The sequence below is a fragment of the Schistocerca cancellata genome, chromosome 4 (genome assembly GCF_023864275.1).
Source record: "Schistocerca cancellata isolate TAMUIC-IGC-003103 chromosome 4, iqSchCanc2.1, whole genome shotgun sequence".
NCBI classification, from domain to species: domain Eukaryota; kingdom Metazoa; phylum Arthropoda; class Insecta; order Orthoptera; family Acrididae; genus Schistocerca; species Schistocerca cancellata.
In genome coordinates, this window is record NC_064629.1 from 302,850,709 (window position 1) to 302,872,492 (window position 21,784).

At 38.6% G+C, this 21,784-nt stretch overlaps 1 protein-coding gene across 1 annotated transcript in view; it reads right to left on the reverse strand.

Moving 5' to 3' along the window:
- The window catches only part of LOC126183191 (proto-oncogene tyrosine-protein kinase ROS), a 597,756-nt gene that overhangs the window by 233,693 nt on the left and 342,279 nt on the right, over positions 1 to 21,784 (reverse strand). The window contains exons 3-4 of the mRNA XM_049924934.1: positions 9,402 to 9,461; positions 4,336 to 4,426 (exon numbers count right to left, since the gene is read on the reverse strand). Coding sequence (XP_049780891.1) covers positions 4,336 to 4,426; positions 9,402 to 9,461 — 151 coding nt within the window. The remainder of the gene's footprint in view (positions 1 to 4,335; positions 4,427 to 9,401; positions 9,462 to 21,784) is intronic.

Here is a 21,784-nt window from a genome sequence, read left to right on the forward strand (position 1 = left end):
AAACAAGTACTTTTTAAGATATGGGTCATTTTTCTTGCATCAAGAATAGTCAATAAGCAGAGGTGAAGGCTGTCTCTCTATAGATATTTACTGTTCATTTATTTTGGGTTGTGTTTGTCTCTGTACTTACTCATCTGACTGTAATGTTGTTGTCAGACAGCCATCCCATATGTATAATTTTGAAGTTGTGCTGACATCAGAACAAGATTATATAATCAATGGACTGTGAATAATGTAAACACTGATACGAAATCATCTTATTTCATATGGTAAATGGCAGATATCATAAGCTGCTACTGTTTAGTCAGTGGTGTTAACTGACACTTATGTATATGTACACGGAACAGTGTCCTCAACGCCATACTCCATCAGAAAAAATGTTCAGCAGGTTATTCAAATGATTTGCAGACAAAAGGATCATTCACAGCAAGGACAAGCAATTGCAAAAAGCCTTGCCCAATTTGTACGTGTGACATGAAAGAATTAGTGATCCAACAAGCAAAGATGAAACTGATAATATGTACTCAAAATATGAGCTGCCAAAGGCACAAACTATACATTTGCATTGTCAATTCTGCATCAACAGTTATTTTATCCACATCAACTACAGTGTGACCAAGTTCTTATACCAAAACCCCACTAAGTAAGATTACAGTTCTGCCAACAGACTGTACGATGAAACACTGAAGATGTACAGTTCACAGCTTGCATTTTATTTAAGGATGAGGCAGTATTCACATAAAATTGGATAATAAATTACTACATTAAACACATGTGAGCAGATGCAAAGCCTCGAGCAATTACAGAGGGAAGACAGTAGGTTCACTTAAGTATAATGTTCGAGCAGTAATTGTGGGTGACCTACTCACAGGACCATATACTTTACCAGACAAATAGTTTCAGTGCAACAAATTACCTGCACTATTGGAGTATGTCATCTCTGCAGAAAGACAACTGATGTGATTTATGGACAAAGGGGCTTAACCCACTTCTTTACACGTAATATGACAGTGCCCAACACAAACATTGCATTAGTGATAGACTGATCAAAAAAGTCCAGTCGAATGGCAATCCCATTCACCTGGCCTTAATACTTTAGATTTCTGACCATGGGATAATTTAATGCAGTGGTGTATTCCATATGCATTGACAATGCACACATTGCACAGGGGTGTATATGACACATATGTGCCCATCTCAGGTGGCAATCAGGTGTATCTATGTGAGTTTGTGATTCTTTGAGGAAGAGCATTAAGGATGTGTGAGATTATCAGCCACACTGAACATGTCCTGTACAATATGAGACACATTTTTAAACACTATGTTGAAAAGTAATTTCACTTTGTCGCAGAAGTACTCACTTTAATTCGAGATAAGTTGTAACATTTACGCTTACTGCAATGGACATGGTGAACTTAATAGAACCCAAAAATAAAAGTAATGATAAGAACTAAAAATATGATACAAGGAAGAAGGGAATTTCACTGAAAAATACCATAACTGGGACAATTTTAGTAGCTATGATAATATACAAGATCAAAGGCAATGAATCTTGAATTTTAATATTAGCAGTTCCTATATCAAAACCAAAAAGTAATATATGAGACAGAAAAATGATACAACTTTTTAGAAACTGATGTGTTGCCAAATGGATGTACGTGACCTTTTAAATGTTTTAATAATAATTTTTTTTCATAAAGAAGGCTTAATAATTATATAAGGGGCATTCAAATGAAACCCAGTGATTAGTGTAAATTAATGGTAATGATTTTATTAACTCAAAAATGTAGTTATACACAGTATACATACTCAAAAACAGCCACCAAAACTGTTTGCACATTTATCGCACTGCAACACTAGCCGGTCAATTCCATCCATGAAGAAGCTAGTAGGCTGCTGTCGGATTCAGGCCTAGACCAGTCACACACTTTGTTTTCCACTGCGAACCCATGTCCGCGAATAGCTTGTTTCAGAGGTCCAAACACATGAAAGTCACAAGGTGAAGGGTCGGGAATGTATGATGGATGTTCCAGCATTTCCCACTGAAACTGTTGCAATGTCGTCTTCATCGCATTGGCCATGTGTGAGTGGGCATTATCATGCAGGAGGATAATGCCATTGGACAACATGCCTTGGCTTTTCAATTTGATGGCTTGTCTAAGGTTCTGTAAAGTGGACTGATAACACTGGGCATTGATGGAGGTTCCCTGTCCCAGGAACTTGACAAGCAGTGGGGCCCTTGGGGTTAAAAAAGAAGGACATCATGACCTCACCAGAACAGGTGAGCATGGCCTTTGATTTCTTTGGAGGTGGTGAAGCCGCACATTTCCACTGCTTGCTCTGATGCTTGCTTTCCAGTTCAAAATGGTGACACCATATTTCGTTGCGTGTGACAATACATGACAGAAAGCCATATTCCTCCTCATGATAATGTTGCAGATGACTCAATGACAGCGCCATTCAAGTAGTATGCTATTCGGTGGTCAGTTGGTGGTGAACCCACTGCATACAGGTTTTTCAAAAGTTCAAGTGTTGGAGCATTATGGTGTGGGCGGTGCCCAAGTTAATACCCAGTAACCAACGGATCTTGTCCATGGTGATTCTGCGGTTGTCCAAGACTAAAGAATTCACTTTCGCAACCATTTCTGGTGTGATGACACGGTGAGCCTGTCCAGGACGAGTAATGTCTTCCAGTGACGCGCGCCCCTCAAGGAATCATTTGCACCATTCCACAAGACTTGAACGACTCAGACTGTACTCATCATACACAACCTTCATCCGTTGGTATATTTCAGAGCCTCTACCTCCCTTCGCCACCAGAAATCGAATCACTCCTCGTTCTTGCTTACTTGCCTGCAGGTTTGGTAGTGGATGATAACTTGTGTGACCACCTTCTCTTCGGCATGAAACCACACTGGTAACATCAAACAGTGTGCATGCATCAGTCTCTCTACCAATAGATGATGTCACCATACCCGCAGTTACATGGTGCCACCTTACGTGTAAGGCAAATGTAAACACACTGACCAGCGTTCATTTGAATGAACCTCATAATTCTCACACTACCAGTTTCGGCAACTAATTGGCATCTTCAGATGTGATTAATCCATTAACAGCTTCAGCATGATAAAAAATCCAACTATTCACTCTGAAAATCATGAGGTAGTATTAAATATGTCAATAAATCAACATCATGTCATCACATATTTAAGAGTCTTTTAATATGTGATGACATGGTATATAACTCACTGACATATTTTATATGACGATGTTCAAAGAGCATAACTGGAATTTTTATATATGTATCATGATGAAGCTTTCAGTGGATTAATCACATCTGATAATGGCAACCAACTGCCAAAATGCCAAAACCAGTAATGTAAACATTATAATTATTAAGTGATCCTGATATAATACATTATTATATAAATATTATAACTAATGGAAGTATACAGATCAGTTACAACATTATGACCATAAAACTAGTAAGGTAACTCACTATTTGCACAAAAACAGTTGCAATTATTTAGGATTTGGGTTCCAACAGTTTTTAGCACATGGCTACAGGTAACTACTACCAGGTGACCAAGCACATACCACCAATTCATATGTATTATGAGAATGTCATTTGTAAGCTTTGACTAGCTTACTACCATACCAGTATTTATAGGCAGCGCATAATGTGTCAGGATATCACTGCACTCATCAGGCCACACTTGCCTAATTCTAGCGTTATACTACAAGCAACCATTTTGTTTGAAACTCCAATGGTTGGTGAGGAAGACGTTAGCAGTAATACTGACATGGTACAACATTTTCATGGTGGCATCTACAAACACATGTCCAAGACAGACATATCTATATGGTCCTATAGCATAATGATCTCACTACTGGCTTGCATCCAAGTCACTGTGCGTGTTCTGAGTGTGTATTCTCCTGGGAGATGGAATACCCCTGCCACAAACACTGAAGGAAACTAATAGGAGGCTTCAATCATATGATGAAGCAACTTTTATATTTGTTCCATGGTCCAGTCATGATTTTCTGCACCTTCTGTAATTGGAACTTATGATTTTATGGGTCATTAAAAAAAAAAAAAAAAAAAAAAAAAAAAGGAAATAGAGAAAGAGCTCATACACTACCAGATTTTGAAAATTTATTTATGTGGGTGGAATAACACAGATTGCAATAAAAACAGTAACTCTATTTATAAAAAGCATTATGCTGATCAGTGAAATGAAAAATATAAGGAAAAAGGTTATTGGTGCATGGTTCATGATAAGCACTTTACTGTTAAATTAATTCAGGAAATAATTGCCTCATAACAGTACTTACCTTTTAATAACTGAAAATAGCGACTAAGCGCATCATTGCAGCCAATTAAACAGTAAAGCTGCTTTGGCGGCAACAAGGTCTGAGTGCCATTCTACAACAAAGAATAGTGTGACACAATTAATTTCATTTGCATAAGTTTTGAAAATTAGTATTACCAATATCATACAATTGGGAGGACTAAAGGTGCAGTCCAACATGCACAGGAAACTTTATCAACATGAACGACATTACTGGTGTACGTGGAAGTATACTCAATGTTGACAGAGAAATTACGAAATGAGTCATTGGTCACTTGGAATCACTTCGACAAGCAAAGCTAACAGTCTAACAGTTTTTGGAAGAATCAAATACAATACTTCAATATAATTTGTGGATGATAGTTTAATGCATGCTATTTCACACCATAAAATAAAAACAGCTCAGAAAGGTGATTTTCAGTTATAATGAAATTATCTTCCTCTATAACTTCAAAATGAATGAAAAATAATCATTTCATTTCAAACTCTACAATCAGAAAGTGTCCTTTTTAATCTGCTACAGCAGAAGTAGAGCAGATTACTAGAAGTAAAATAGCAATCTCAAAATTGGATTTATGTACATTAGTGTCTCACAGTCTAGTACTAGAAAATAAATGAAAATTTACATAGTTGTGTCATTAACTATCATGCCAAGGGTCTCAGTCTTGCCCTTTATGACACCCATAAGTCTTTCCAAAAAATATTTATCTGCTGAGTCAAGGTGTCATTCTGTGGCAACAGTTCAACAAGTTTCCTATTCATTATTCAACTTCAGGTGAGGTGTTGGGTTTATGTCCAGTTTGTGTCTTTACAGATGCTGGATGCTGGCTCCTCCTCCTTGTCTGCAGTGACTGGGCCAACCATGCACCTCTGGAAGGGGTTTCACAGACGGTGGTGGTGGGGATCTGCAGATAGATGATAGTTTAATGCATGCTATTTCACTCCATGAAATAAAAACAGCCCAGAAATGGGATTTTCAGTTATAATGAAATTATCTTCCTCTATAAATTCAAAATGAATGAAAAATAATCATTTTATTTGAAACTCTACAATCAGAAAGTGTCTTTTTTTAACCTGCTATCAGCAGAAGTAGAGCAGATTACCCCCGGTGTGTTGTAGGGTCCTGGCATCGCATCCTGGTGCTACCTGTCCGTTCCATCCACTGTCTTTGCTGCTTTCACACCGGAGCACTCTTGATGTATTCTTTCTAGCACTACATACCATGCAGAGTGCAGATGGAAACCACTATCCTGGTTGACAAGATCATCATAGATCTGTATCACCACTGCCTCATTTGATGATCGAGTGACAGAAATCATTCGTCCAGGACAACGCCACTGTCTGTTCAAAATCAAACATATGGCCTTCATTGAGGCTGTGCTCTGCCACTGCAGATTTGCCCATTTGTCCAAGGCGCATTCTGGGCAGCACTGCGAAATACACCATTGCTTCTGGCCAATATACTGCTTGTCACATCCACAGCTAATGCTGGAGACTAATGGTGGTGTCTGTAGTCCTAGTTTGTCTTCCATTGGGCCAAGCATATTTTTGATTTTAGCCAATGAGTGGAAAATGGTTTTAATGCTGTTCTTCTCCAATATCCTGCCAATCTATGGCGTGGGCAGGCCAACATACGGAAGGAATTCAGGACAATTTATGTCTTCTTCTGTATCATCTTCTTTCTTCTTCTCACTTGGTTGGAGAGTGTGTCTTACCTGTGCTTACAAGTAGCTGTTCTTGTGAAGATTTCCCTCAGATGCTGAAACTTGGTGGGTAGACTCTCCTTGTCACATATGTCTCATGCTCTGAGCATCAGGGTGGCGAGCATAGATTTGCACTATGCTGGATGGTGGCAGCTACTGGCATTTAGGTACAGGTTTACGTGTGTCTTTTTTTCTATAGACAGAATGTCCCAGTGTGCCATCAGTTTTATTCATTATCAGCATAGTCCGCAGCTCGTGGTCTTGCGGTAGCGTTCTCGTTTCCTGTGCACGGGGTCCCGGGTTCGATTCCCAGCGGGGTCAGGGATTTTCTCTGCCTCGTCATGACTGGGTGTTGTGTGTCCTTTATCATCATTTCATCATCATTAGCTCGCAAGTCGCCGAAGTGGCGTCAGCTAAAAAGGACTTGCAATATGGCGGCCGAACTTCCCCACATGGGGCCTCCCGGCCAACAATGCCATACAATCATTTCATTTCATTATCGGCATATAGAGGAAATGCAGGCATCTATTTTCTTCTACCTCCATCATGAACTATATATTAAGGAGGTCAAGAAATTGCTGTAGGTTTTCTTAGCCATGTGGCCACAGCAGGAATGTGTCATTCACATATCGGCAAAATGTCTTTGGCTTCAGACACACCATTCTGATAACCATTCCACCAAAGTGTTCCATGTACAGGATTTTGATGCCTGGCGCAAGATGGATCCCATAGTGACTCCATCTAACTGCTGCTAGAACCTTCCAGCACACTGGAAGTTTGTGGTAGTGAACGCGTGGCAGAACAGTTCCACAGTGTCTTCATCAAAGTGGCTCCCTAGTAATGTCAAGGAATCCTTTAGCAGTACTCGTATGAAGAGAGACGTGACATCAAAACTGACCACGAGATTACCCTTGTCCAGATGTACCCCTAATGTACCTTTACAAACCCAGCTGAGTTTCTGACATGATGTGTGCAGTGACCCCCAAGAGGATTTAGTAACTGCACCAGGTGTTTAGCTATTTCATACATTGGTGAATTTATCATGTCCACACTGCTGGTCATAGAGGAACTTCCTTCTTGTGTTATTTTGGGACACCATATATCCACGGTGGTATAAGTGCTCTAGGGTACAGTCTTCAGAGCATACCTGAGTTGTTTAGGGGTGAGATGGTGTTCCTATTCACAGTTGGTGTATGATCCTTATGTACTGGTTTGTAAGCTGGATCTTGTAACAGCATCTCAATCTTATGCCAGTAATTGACTGATCATAGCGGCACAATTGCACTGCCTTTGTCAGCTTCCTATGACAACTGTGCTTAATAAACAGTTTCTTACTTATGGAGACATTAGATTCTGGGCTGTTAATAGGAGGCCCAGTGGAGTCTGCATGAGTGCAAGAGAGTTAATCATAGAGACCAGCTCAGGTTTCTATAGTGTGGAAAAACCACATCAGATAGATCAGTGACATAACACTAAAGTGAATAAGTGATTATAGTGAAACACTCAAGGAGACAGGACGATTAGATTTATATGATTTAGATTCAGGTACTTGGCAAGAGTACTTGATCCTGAACAGGTGTTGGTGATGTGAGGTCAGTACATTCCTGTGGAAAAATTTAATACCACCCCTTCATCAGCACTGATTGCACAGTGAAGGCAATATTATCTGGCAAACTCAGTAAGTAAAGATATCATGGAACAGTGCTTAAATTCCACAGTGGATCACCATACTATAACATAAAATGCATGTGTCTAAAGCACTGTTTTTAAATTTGGATGCTGCAACAGTATTGCCAGTGATCTGCAAACCATATCATCTTCATCTATTGGCTATTAAAATGTGCAATAATTGAAATATCCATGTGAATTTACATTTTTGTGCCTGTTTATTTAATGTGAAATCCTGATGAGTGTGAAAGATACACACCGATTCTTTTTCTGTACATGCAAAAGATATGAAAAAAGTTGAAATTCATAAATGGATAAGTGAATTTAATGGAGAAAACATTATGAGAGGCGGAATGGTACAAAAATGGGTTAGAACATTTAAAGATGCCCATTATATGATGAAGTGTGAAGTGGCTGACCATCTGTCATAACTGAATTTTTGGTAGTGGAAGTTTACACAAAGGTTCAATAAAACACATACTTCATCATTTCATCCTTACGTACTAAGTTTCCTTAACTTTCAAGAAGTGTTCTTTATGAAAGTCTTACAGAGCACTGAAAATACCAGAAACTGTGATCACAAGGTGTACTTAAAAAGCTGACAGTAGCGCACAAAACCAATTGAGCATCCAGTGCTTCCAATTTCCATGGGCGGTACAGTAGGACACGTGTAGCTCATGTTGCACCAGAATTGACAAATCAATACAAGGCATGGAGGAATTGAACACCATCAAAGAAAGTGAAGTCCAAGCAGACAATTTCAAGCAAAAAAAAGTAGGGTGAATTGCTTTTGTATCAAATACAAAATTTTGATTTTTGGTAACAGACATAGCAGTAATATAGCCCAATGTGCAGGTTACTTAAAAAAATTGATCGATCAGTTGTGAGTCTGCACAGGTTAATACGTAGCATAGACCACAATCTAGGTTAGGTTGGAAAGTGACAGTTCGGTGGTTGGTTGGTGAGTGGAATGAACATGAACAGAAAGTCTTAGTTGTGCTGACAGACTAATCTGTAGTGTAGCCCCAAGTCTACAATTGGCTGGAAGGTGACAGTTTTATTTGCAGGGAGTAAACAGATTTTTGTTCTGCAGAGAACAGAGATCTGTTTCCACAACAGTAGTATCTACTCATAAAATCTACTGAAAGGACTGTTAAATAGAAAGATAAAATGCCACGAGTTATATTATGTATACACCTCCTTAGTTCACAACTGTAAACTCATTCAAAAGTGAGGCTAAAGGACCACCTTCATAAAATTTTAAATACTCCACTCTAACATATTTGTTTTCAGGAATATTAGTAATCTTTTTTCTGTGTTTCTGCTATTCATCAACCGAAGTTGTTGAGGTTACAAATTCTGATGGAAAAAATTTGCACAACCAATACTAGTTTGGAAATCGTAAGAGACATAGTGTCATATAGTTCATAATCATCAATGTGTGTGCGAATATAATAGATTAAATTTCAAACCTCTCCACAGGATCTTGCAGGTCCCTGAGAATGGGACTAACGATTCAGGTTTGGGCCACTGACTAAGTATATTCAGCAATCACTGATTGTTTTCATCTAGTATTAAGACAAATAGTTTAAATGCTGACATATAAATAGTTACGTGCTTTTATTATTCTTACTTACATAGGTCAGATTCTTAAGCCAAGAACTTATGTGTTACTCACACAAATGGTCTGACAGGATGATTCGAGAGCCTGTTGCCATGATGAGCATCCTCTTGAACACTGAAAGATAGAAGATTAACTTCACTAAATTCCTGAAGCATTCTGAAAGCCATACTGCATGTCCTCTAAAATTCAATACACATATAGCATATAATCTGTCCATAACACTGGTTATAAACACTAAAATACATTACTAATAGCTTTTTTAGCTTACTGGTCATCACACATTGCACACAAGTTTAATAGGAAATACATATCATTGTGTCATATGCGGCACTGTTAGAACTGAAATGAACAAGAAGTAATCAGTGTGTTACTAAATAAGATTATGTGCTGGAACGTAAATATGAAACTCTACTACAGCAAAACAAGAGTGTGAATTTAATTTGCAAAAAAAATGTGTATAATACAGAGCATTACAGTGTCCACCGCATTTTCGAGACTACTACCGGTACTATAGAAGATGGGCTATGTAAGAAATGCATCAAAACAGTGAAAACTGGTTTTACTTGTAATCAATGCAATAAAAAGGTCCATTTTCATTGCTGAAAAGTGGATCCTTCAGTAAGGAACGACAAAAAATAGGCACTGGACTGGAAGAGTAGCATGTGCACTTCATCAGTTATTCCCAAGAAAGTGAAGCTAAAAGTGTTCACTCATCACAGCAGAAGTGCAGTTTACCAAAGAAAATGCACAAGCAATCAGAACAAGTAAGTCTCATCCCTCCACCCTAAAATTTAGGAGTCAAAAAATCTGCCAGCATAGACAAAACAATACACAGCAAGACATCCAGCAAAGTTTTATTTTTTCTGTGTTTGCTAAGGTCGAACCTGGTGCTACATTTAATTCAGCGATAGAAAATTTAACCATAGAAACAAACAAACTGAACAAAGATGACTATATTTTGATCATAAGAGGTGCAAGTTACATATACAGAAATGAAGGCAAATCAGCACTGCAAAGTAACAAAATGTTACTGCCACAATTGTACCACACCAATGTTGTCAAAACTAGCATATCAGTATGGTACGACCTCTCAGAGTGGCCTTGTGAGAAGATTCAGCTATGTACACTTAGTAGATATCAGCAAACTTAATGGGGATAAACACACACGGCACACACTTCACATGAACATGAAAGGCATATTAAGGTTAGTGGAGAAAATATATTGTCTCTGGGCCCTATTCAGCAAGAGGAAGGAACCAATTGCCATATGTTATAATCACGAGGCTTTTTAGAGAAAAGAAACATTACAGCAGTGTTTCATCATCAACAACTACAATGAATGATAAAGACATCTGCAACTACATATTTCTCTGTTTTAAAAGAAAATAATGTAGAGCTTGAACCAACAAGTAGACAAAGTGATCCTGATAATTCTAATGTAGACTTATTAACAACAGCTTTCTATGAAAAAAGACTAATGTTCCTTCATGTAAATGTACAGTCCTTAAAAAATAAACTGCTGGAACTAAAATAGTGGCCAGAAAAGTTCAACTGCAGCATTCTTATGACAAATGAAAACTGGTTATCAGATACAGAATTAGAGTTAAGTGTATCAAATGGTTATGAATTAGTTACAGGTTACTGCAGAGCAAATGTGAAACATGGTAGCATGTCTAACTAAATTAACAAAACACTAAAGATAAATTATGAAATTATGGATGTAAGTGTACTTTGTATATAATCTAACTTTGAAGTTGCAGCAGCACTGTTGCCAAGACTGGAAATTACAGCAGTGTCTGTACATCGCCCTCCCAATCATTATGAAGATTTGTTTATAGAAAGTGTTCAGAAACTTATAGTCTTACTTTTCATGTATAAAACTTGCTGAGTTTTAATATTTGGTGACATTAATATAGACATAGGTTCAGTAGTAGAACTGTGGCAATTTACTCAATATATTAAGGTAATACTATATAAATGACAAGCCCACCAGACTGATTGCAAGTTTGGATAACATTATCTGTAATTTTCACATGAGCAGATATCAGTTTAATACAATCAAACTAAGTATTTCTGACCATGAAGGGCTGTGGATTAGAATTCATCTGGATCATAAAACAGATACGTGTCATGAAAGAATCATCAGGTCCACAGATTAGCACATCCTGAACAAACTGAAACTAAGATTAAAATTAATAGACTGGAATGGACTATTTACACATGATATGGATGCTAGTGCGACAATCAAAAGATTTTTTAATTGGTAACTGAAATCTTTGAAGAAATATGTCCTAGACGTTATAAGAAACATTACAAGCTTAATCCCCATTCCAAACCAGGAAGTTTAAAACAATGATACAAATCACGACTAAATAATTTAAGAATCTTGATGCTTTTGTATTGTGATAGATCACAGCACAGTAAAGCAGGTAAGAATCAACACAAGATCATAAAAAGCACTACAGATCTGCAATCAAGACGGAAAAATGCAACGCCAACGACAGACATATTCTTAACTCGTCAAATAAATGTAAAGCACACGGACAGTCATCAAGACTGAAATAAATTATCAAAAGAAAGATTACAGTATCCCAGTTCCTCCTGATGCACTAAGTAAATACTTTGCCACTCCTGTATCAGAAATCAACATCAAAGATGATGTGAGCAATGCAGAAGCACTACATCAGCCATTACCCACTACAGCAACTGAACATTTTCAATGGAGTCACGTAACTTGCCAACATGTCAGTGAAGCAATAGCTAAATACAGTAATTCCCAAACAGAGAATCAATACGGCTTTTCTAATTTTATTACTAAACAAATACAAAAAAGATAATAACGCTGTTAACAAAAATAATAAACAAAATATTAACAGTGAGAGTGTATCCATCGTGTGGTAACTGCCGATCCATTTTACTAGTACCAATTATTTATAAATAACAGAGCACTCTATACCTTAGCAGATAAAACAATATTTTGAATGTAATAACATAATCCATCCTGCACAGTATGGCTTTACATCTACCCTCTACCATGAAAGCAGCAGACAGGATCATAACAAAATTATATGACTGATTTGAGAATCAGTCAATAAGTTGTGCGACACGACTGGATTTGACGAAAGCCTTTGATACGGTATTCCACACTATCCTAATAAGAAAGCTACAGTGGTAGGAGTAGGGAAGAAAGAAAGCCCTTCTCCTATTGCAGTCATACCAGTGCAACAGAAAATAGTTAGTGTGTGTAAATAACAAAAAATCAGATCCTTCAAACTGTTAAAAAAGGAGTGTCACAGAGCTCCATCCTTGGGCCCTTTCTGTTCATTACATACATAAATGACATGTTGTACTGTTTGCAGATGACACCACATTAATTGGTCAGAATACCAACATGGATGAGTTACAAATGAATGTAACAATAGGAATAGATAGGTCAACTTCTTGGTTTCAAGCTAATGCATTACACATATATAGCAGCAAAAGAGAAAACATTGTATTTAATCTGAATGACTCCAATAATAAAAATAAATCAGTTAAATTTCTTGGATTCCATATTGATCAAAGTCTAAGCTGGGATAAGTTATGCTCCAGACTCGCAAAAGTGATTTATCTGCTACACAAGCTGAGAGGCTGTGTAACTGATGCTCTGCTGCTGTATGCATACTTTGCTTTCCTCAGTTTCTATCTGATATATGGAGTTTTTCAATAATGAGACTCACCTAGATTTAAGAGTGTATTTAAATGGCTAAGAAAGGCCATTAGATGCATTGTGGGGCTCACACCATGAGACTTGTGTAGACACCACTTCAAGGAAATGAATATTATGACAGTACCTAGCTTATATATTTTATATATTTATTGTTGCCTAGTACACACCAAAGAAAATCTGAATAATCTTGACCTTCAGATGCCAATACACCGTCATAACACTAGACATAGACATACAACTGACAAGCCACATGCTCGACTAGCAAAAATCTACAACAGCTATAAATATCTTAGTCTCACATATTTTAACACACTAGGTAAAAATGCCCACTCAGTGTCCCTGAATGAATTTAAAAGTGCAATAACAAAGTGGGTAAGAAGTAAAGCCTTCTATACGGTGAAGGAATTTGAAGAATGTACATAGATGACTTGGAGTTTTGAAGTGGGAGTAGGCCTATACAAAATTACAAACTGTAAAATTTTACGAAGCTACCAGTGTGGTATGTTGATTCACTATGCCATAAGGCAATACAGAGATAAAGTTTGTGATGATTATAATTACTTACAGATTACATAGATACAAATATATTAGTGTGGTATGCTGACTCATTATTGCATAAGTTAGTTCAATGCAAAAATAGTGTACTTTTCTAAAGTAGTTGCTATTTAAAAGCCTTGTTGTAACATAATTAGGTAAGGATTCAAGTAAAATCACTGTAATGCTGTAACTATAAGTGTATATAAATTGCATATGACAAGACTGATCACATGTAAACATGTTCAAAGGTCAATAAATATTTTGGTCTATACCAACCACGCAATTATTAATGTACTAGTCAGACAGAGCACAGAAGTTACACAAGCAATGGAGATACGAGAATGGAAAATTTCAGTGTGAAATGGAATTGATAAAAACCATTTCAGTGCAATTTCAATTTGTAAAACGTAAACACAACTATGTTTTTTATTTTTTTCCAGTGGCAAAATCAAGGGAGGTAAGACACATTATGACAAGAATGGGAAAAAGCTTGGACACAGTCTTTGTTGAGAAACCATCACGTAAATCTGATTAAGTGATGGACAATAATATGAAAAACTTAACGTACGATAAATAAACGTATGTTTAGGCTAATTAAGTTTGAATGCAGCTGGATATCTGGGTCTTAAGAAACATTATCAGGAAATTCGTCAAATAAATTCACATGGACCTTATAAATACATAGAGTCTGTGATATAATAACAGTCTCTATAATAGACTACAGTAGTGACAAGAAGTGGGCACTCTCAAGGGAACTATTTTACAACCTCCCTAATTATCTCAATGACACTGAACCAAATGCGGAAAAAAAGCTCTACAAATAGGCTGATGCGCAGGATAGAAATTCACATACAGAATTGTTGAGGGTTATAGCCTATTACAGAGCTGAAATAAGTCATGGTCTTAGGATGTGAGAGAAAATAATTTTATTATGAAGCTACCGGCATATAATTTATAAAACTGATTATCGCCAATCATTACTCAGAAACTGGAACGAAATGTCAAAATATTTCATCTGCAGTGGCTTTCTGTTGCTATTTATACGGGATGTAATGTCACGTCCTACAATATTTTGTTAAACGGTTAAAGAACAACGAAGGCTAGCCCCTCTCCTTCTGCCCTAGCATCTGGAATGTGATGATAAACAATCTTTCGCTGTGAGATCCTTAGTCTACGTTATGTGTGCTGATGATAATTTAGCTGAGTTTAGACAAAGCCAACGAATGTGAATCTGAAATAACTGCTCGTGATAACAGACTGATCTGTAGCGTAGCCTAATGTCTAGGCCTACAGTCGCGCCGTGTTTAATGGGCTTTTCGTTATTAAAGCTAAAACTGCTAGATAAATTTTGACATCCTATAATAGATAATGTACCGTACAACTCTTCACCAAGAAATTTGAAACATACAATTTTCCATATCGGTAGATAAAATGCGTAAAATGAAAGAGGGCTCCATTACGTAACTTTTACCAAAAAATAAATAAAATATACATTTCAGCTTCCTTAACAATTCATCTCAATTACTTTACTGTTATACAGAGCAACTTACAAACTCTCGCTCTTTGTTATTAGCCTAATTTTATCAACACAGGACACACTTTTACAGAAAAGAAAGGTCGTAAGTCGTATATTGCGGTATCTCTCTATCACGGTTCACGCCAGTATACATGTCATACGTCAACCACTTCAACAATATGTCGACAATCATGATGCTTTGTTGAGTATGCGAACATGGTTGACAGGTTTTTTCTTTCTTCTGCAGCCACCTGATGAACAAAAAATAGCCGAAATATTGCCACATTTCTATTGATGAAACCAGCCAAAATATTGCCCTTTTTAGAACGGTTAATTTAAGCCAGGTTCACATGTGAAACAAAAGTGTCGCCACAACTAATGGCATACTGTAGTTCCATCTGTGGGCTCCAGTTTATAGTGGCGCTACTTACGAGACGTAACTTCTGTGAACAAAAGTGTCACCACAACTAGTGGCATACTCCAGTTCCAACTGTGAACTCCCACTAGTTAGTGGCGCAACTTCAGAGACGCAACTTCTGTCATGCCACAAAAAATTCAGCTGGTTGTACTTTGTTACGCTACTTTCCTTCCACCACTGATGCCTGGTGGCTGTATTTCGAAACAGGAGCGTTCTGTCGCAGTTATAGTGGAATAATTGCTGCTGTACTCCATTCATTTTAATTGTGTTTTTATTTTATTACCGAAAAAAGTGAAAACAGACGTCGGCAGGTACACTCTCGCAGCTTCTGGAACAACAAGAACAAAATTGTTTGATTTTCTGTATGTGTGTGTGTGTGTGTAAATTGTGGATTATATGCGAATGTGATGTGGCAGCTATTAAACAAGAAATTAGTTATTCAAAATGCTTACACCAACGAATACATTGGAAGAGTGGTGTGTCTGCAGATGACATTTACATGCAAGCTGTTGGTTAGTTTAGCATATAAGACAGCATTTTCGTTTCCAAGAGTTATTTCTTTTAAAAAAATGTTTGTGACTCTTGATTTATCCCTGTGCGAAATCTATTTTCAGATCCAACATTTGGGTTTCGTCTACCTTTTATTTAACCCTTGCCATATCTCTTGTGCCATAACCTGTACTATAACACTGATACACGCCTATGTGATTTCAATTGACGCCATACTGAAAGCTCTGCACCTACATAGAATTCGTGGCATCCTGTGTGAACGTTAGCTCAAGGTGTCACTGCAAAAAGCCACAATCTGTGGTGTCACGTAAGTTGCACATGTGAACTCAGCTTTAATTGTCCTAATTCCAGACTAAACAGTCAAGTGACTTGACAGCAACAATCCTGAAAATGAGAATAGAATAGAAGAGAAACTTTATTGTCACATAACATGTCATATACAGTCAGATGATTGGGACATAGGTGACTCGTCAGTTTAAAGCTACTTCTAATTGTAAGTATACAGAATAATTACAGGTATTTTGTAATTTTAAGTACCACAAAATGATTTAAAATAATCATGTTGAAAATAAAGTAGCATGACAGAATAAAATGTAGCATCAGGCACAGTTATTTGTGACAGTCAGTCAAAAATTCTTCTACACTGTAGTAATATTTACTTGCTAGGTATTTTTTAAAAATAATGTCCAAATTCTTCTGGTGCATAACTTTTAAATTTTTCACAGGCTTTATTTCCCAGCCTCATATCCATATAGTAAGGTGTCTTCTCCAGCTGTTCTAGCCTATAAGTTGGTAACTAATACTGATATTTGTTTCTTGTTTCATAATCATGCTTAAACAGGTTATCCTCAAAAAGTTGTGGGTTCTGTTCAGAAAACTTAATTGTCTCACAGATATAGAGGCCAGGAGCAGTCATAAGATCAAGCGCCTTGAACAGAGGTCTGCAGGATTGTCTTTTTTCTGCACCTGCCATCGCTCTAATGATTTTTTTCTGTAGCCTAAAGACTCTCTTTAAGTCTGTTTTCTCTGATCCCCCCAAAATTATACCATATCTAATCACAGATACAAGACATGCGTGATATACAACGTTTTTGACTGGTGTTTCTATTATACTGCTTATAACATTCATTGCAAATATTACACTATTTAGACAGTGACACATGGCATCAATACGGTCTGTCCATGATAAATTCTTGTTCAGTATTACACCTAGAAATTTGTTTCAGTTTGTGGTTCAAATGGTTCAAACGGCTCTGAGCACTATGGGACTTAGCATCTAAGCTCATCAGTCCCCTAGAACTTAGAACTACCTAAAACTAACTAACCTAAGGATATCACACACGTCCATGCCCAAGGCAGGATTCGAACCTGCAACTGTAGTGGTTGTGCGGTTCCAGACTGAAGCGCCTAGAACTGCTCGGCCACAGTGGCCGGCTAAGTTTGTAGTGGCAAGCTGATTGTCCTCATATGGTATTTCTAGTGTATCCTGTACAGCTTGTATTGTGGTAAAGTGAATGATTTGTGTCTTTGTTAGATTTAATTTCAGACCATTATTTCTCACCAAAGCCTCGATTTCAGCCAGAGACTGCTGAAGATTACTAATTAAATTTTCTCTTTTCTTGCAACTGACTATTGCTATAGCGTCATCTGCATAAAGAATAGTGTCTGAATTTATGTTAATCAGCAGGTCTTGTATATAATACAAGAACAATATTGGCCTAAGATAGATCCTTGTGGCACACCTTGTTCTGTCTTTTTCCAACTTGAGAAGAATCTCTTATCAGTTTCCTCTATTACTATTCTTCGTTTCCTGATTAATAGGTAAGATGACATCCATCTCAGCGAATTTTCAGTAACACCATTCCTTGTAGCTTGCGAAGTAGTAGTTTGTGATCCATCGTGTCAAAGGCTTTACTTAGGTCACAAAATATGCCCAATACAATAGTCTACAGTTGCCCAATACAATAGTCTACAGTTACTGCCCCTTTTACATTGCTGTAATACCTCACACAAATAGAAAAATTGTTGTCCCCCACATCAGTGACTTTTACAATAATTAATGAGTAGGCTTCGTTACCAATTTCATCCAATTAATTATCAAGCAAACACGGTGCAATAAGATGTTACCTTTCACCAAGTTCTCTGCTTTCCATTCTCAGCGATATTTTCTAAAGCTCATTGTTGTATTGATTCCAAAGTGTACTAATCATAATCCACACTTCACAGCTCTTTCTCTACGTGAGTACGTACAACTATTAAGTGTTGAGTCAGCTCAATAGGCGGCGACAGTGAGGATTGGGATTGACTGTTACTGCAGCATGAAGGAATGCAAGACCACTGCAAGTAATAAGGAAGTAGATTTTTTTTTTTTTTTTGCTAGTAGTGTCAGATTTTGTTATATCGCGAAATAATGCAACATCAGCCATGAGAATGATAGGGAAATTCGTATATTCAGCCGGATCGTTCACAGTGATGTCCCAAGAGGGAATGTTTTACATTCGTTTTATTTACGTTCAAGTAAAAGAAAATAGCCATTAAGTCGCCAACTAATTCTTTTAACAGCCACATTTAATCTCCCAATAATGTGCTAAATCACCGCCACAACAGAATTTAGCACAGTGCTGCCCTCCACACAAGACACAAACAATGCTTATAAAAGAAGGAAGACTAGAGTTTAACATCCCGTCGTTTAATGCTTGGGCAGTCAACCTTGGGTTGCAGCACGATCTCCAACTGTGGAATCATGAAAGATTACTGTGTTTTGAAAATAAGTGACAGTAAAAAAAATGAACGAATTTAAGTTACACACCTAAATCAGCTTAAAATCCATAAAAATCATCCCCTGCGTGTCACTTGTTTTCAAAAATACTTTTTTCGTGAAAAACTCCTATCTACACGATATCATTTTTTCAATACAGGTACTTCAGATTAACAGTTATATGTTATGTGTGTCTGTACTACAGAACGACTCCAATTTAAGTACTTTTCAATTATATGTGTAGTAAATTTTCTACAAATTATGATACTTCGTAGTTCATTGTTTAGCAGCTTTTTCAACCTCATCAGCCTTGTTATTTGTGTTTCACATCACATTGTGTTCAAATTACTTTTCCAGTGAGTAAGCTTTGCATACTTTGTTAAGTGCTTGTCTTCAGAGAAATTAACCAGTGTAGTTCCCGCCAGTCAATCTCTTATACAGGGTGTTACAAAAAGGTACGGCCAAACTTTCAGGAAACATTCCTCACACACAAATAAAGAAAAGATGTTATGTGGACATGTGTCCGGAAACGCTTAATTTCCATGTTAGAGCTCATTTTAGTTTCGTCAGTATGTACTGTACTTCCTCGATTCACCGCCAGTTGGCCCAATTGAAGGAAGGTAATGTTGACTTCGGTGCTTGTGTTGACATGCGACTCAATGCTCTACAGTACTAGCATCAAGCACATCAGTACGTAGCATCAACAGGTTAGTGTTCATCACGAACGTGGTTTTGCAGTCAGTGCAATGTTTACAAATGCGGAGTTGACAGATGCCCATTTGATGTATGGATTAGCACGGGGCAATAGCCGTGGCGCGGTACGTTTGTATCGAGACAGATTTCCAGAACGAAGGTGTCCCGACAGGAAGACGTTCGAAGCAATTGATCGGCGTCTTAGGGAGCACGGAACATTCCAGCCTATGACTCGCGACTGGGGAAGACCTAGAACGACGAGGACACCTGCAATGGACGAGGCAATTCTTCGTGCAGTTGGCGATAACCCAAATGTCAGCGTCAGAGAAGTTGCTGCTGTACAAGGTAACGTTGACCACGTCACTGTATGGAGAGTGCTACGGGAGAACCAGTTGTTTCCGTACCATGTACAGCGTGTGCAGGCACTATCAGCAGCTGATTGGCCTCCACGGGTACACTTCTGCGAATGGTTCATCCAACAATGTATCAATCCTCATTTCAGTGCAAATGTTCTCTTTACGGATGAGGCTTCATTCCAACGTGATCAGATTGTAAATTTTCACAATCAACATGTGTGGGCTGACGAGATCCGCACGCAATTGTGCAATCACGTCATCAACACAAATTTTCTGTGAACGTTTGGGCAGGCATTGTTGGTAATGTCTTGATTGGGCCCCATGTTCTTCCACCTACGCTCAATGGAGCACGTTATCATGATTTCATACGGGATACTCTACCTGTGCTGCTAGAACATGTGCCTTTACAAGTACGACACAACATGTGGTTCATGCATGATGGAGCTCCTGCACATTTCAGTCGAAGTGTTCGTACGCTTCTCAACAACAAATTCGGTGACCGATGGATTGGTAGAGGCGGACCAATTCCATAGCCTCCACGCTATCCTGACCTCAACCCTCTTGACTTTCATTTATGGGGGCATTTGAAAGCTCTTGTCTACGCAACCCCGGTACCAAATGTACAGACTCTTCGTGCTCGTATTGTGGACGCCATTCTCCAGGGCTGCATCAGCGCATCAGGGATTCCATGCGACGGAGGGTGGATGCATGTATCCTCGCTAACGGAGGACATTTTGAACATTTCCTGTAACAAAGTGTGTGAAGTCACGCTGGCACGTTCTGTTGCTGTGTGTTTCCATTCTATGATTAATGTGATTTGAAGAGAAGTAATAAAATGAGCTCTAACATGGAAAGTAAGCGTTTCCGGACACATGTCCACATAACATATTTTCTTTCTTTGTGTGTGAGAAACGTTTCCTGAAAGTTTGGCCGTACCTTTTTGTAACACCCTGTATATCTAAACTACTGGCCATTAAAATTGCTACACCAAGGAGAAATGCAGATGATAAACGGGTATTCATTGGACAAATATACACTCCTGGAAATTGAAATAAGAACACCGTGAATTCATTGTCCCAGGAAGGGGAAACTTTATTGACACATTCCTGGGGTCAGATACATCACATGATCACACTGACAGAACCACAGGCACATAGACACAGGCAACAGAGCATGCACAATGTCGGCACTAGTACAGTGTATATCCACCTTTCGCAGCAATGCAGGCTGCTATTCTCCCATGGAGACGATCGTAGAGATGCTGGATGTAGTCCTGTGGAACGGCTTGCCATGCCATTTCCACCTGGCGCCTCAGTTGGACCAGCGTTCGTGCTGGACGTGCAGACCGCGTGAGACGACGCTTCATCCAGTCCCAAACATGCTCAATGGGGGACAGATCCGGAGATCTTGCTGGCCAGGGTAGTTGACTTACACCTTCTAGAGCACGTTGGGTGGCACGGGATACATGCGGACGTGCATTGTCCTGTTGGAACAGCAAGTTCCCTTGCCGGTCTAGGAATGGTAGAACGATGGGTTCGATGACGGTTTGGATGTACCGTGCACTATTCAGTGTCCCCTCGACGATCACCAGTGGTGTACGGCCAGTGTAGGAGATCGCTCCCCACACCATGATGCCGGGTGTTGGCCCTGTGTGCCTCGGTCGTATGCAGTCCTGATTGTGGCGCTCACCTGCACGGCGCCAAACACGCATACGACCATCATTGGCACCAAGGCAGAAGCGACTCTCATCGCTGAAGACGACACGTCTCCATTCGTCCCTCCATTCAGGCCTGTCGCGACACCACTGGAGGCGGGCTGCACGATGTTGGGGCGTGAGCGGAAGACGGCCTAACGGTGTGCGGGACCGTAGCCCAGCTTCATGGAGACGGTTGCGAATGGTCCTCGCCGATACCCCAGGAGCAACAGTGTCCCTAATTTGC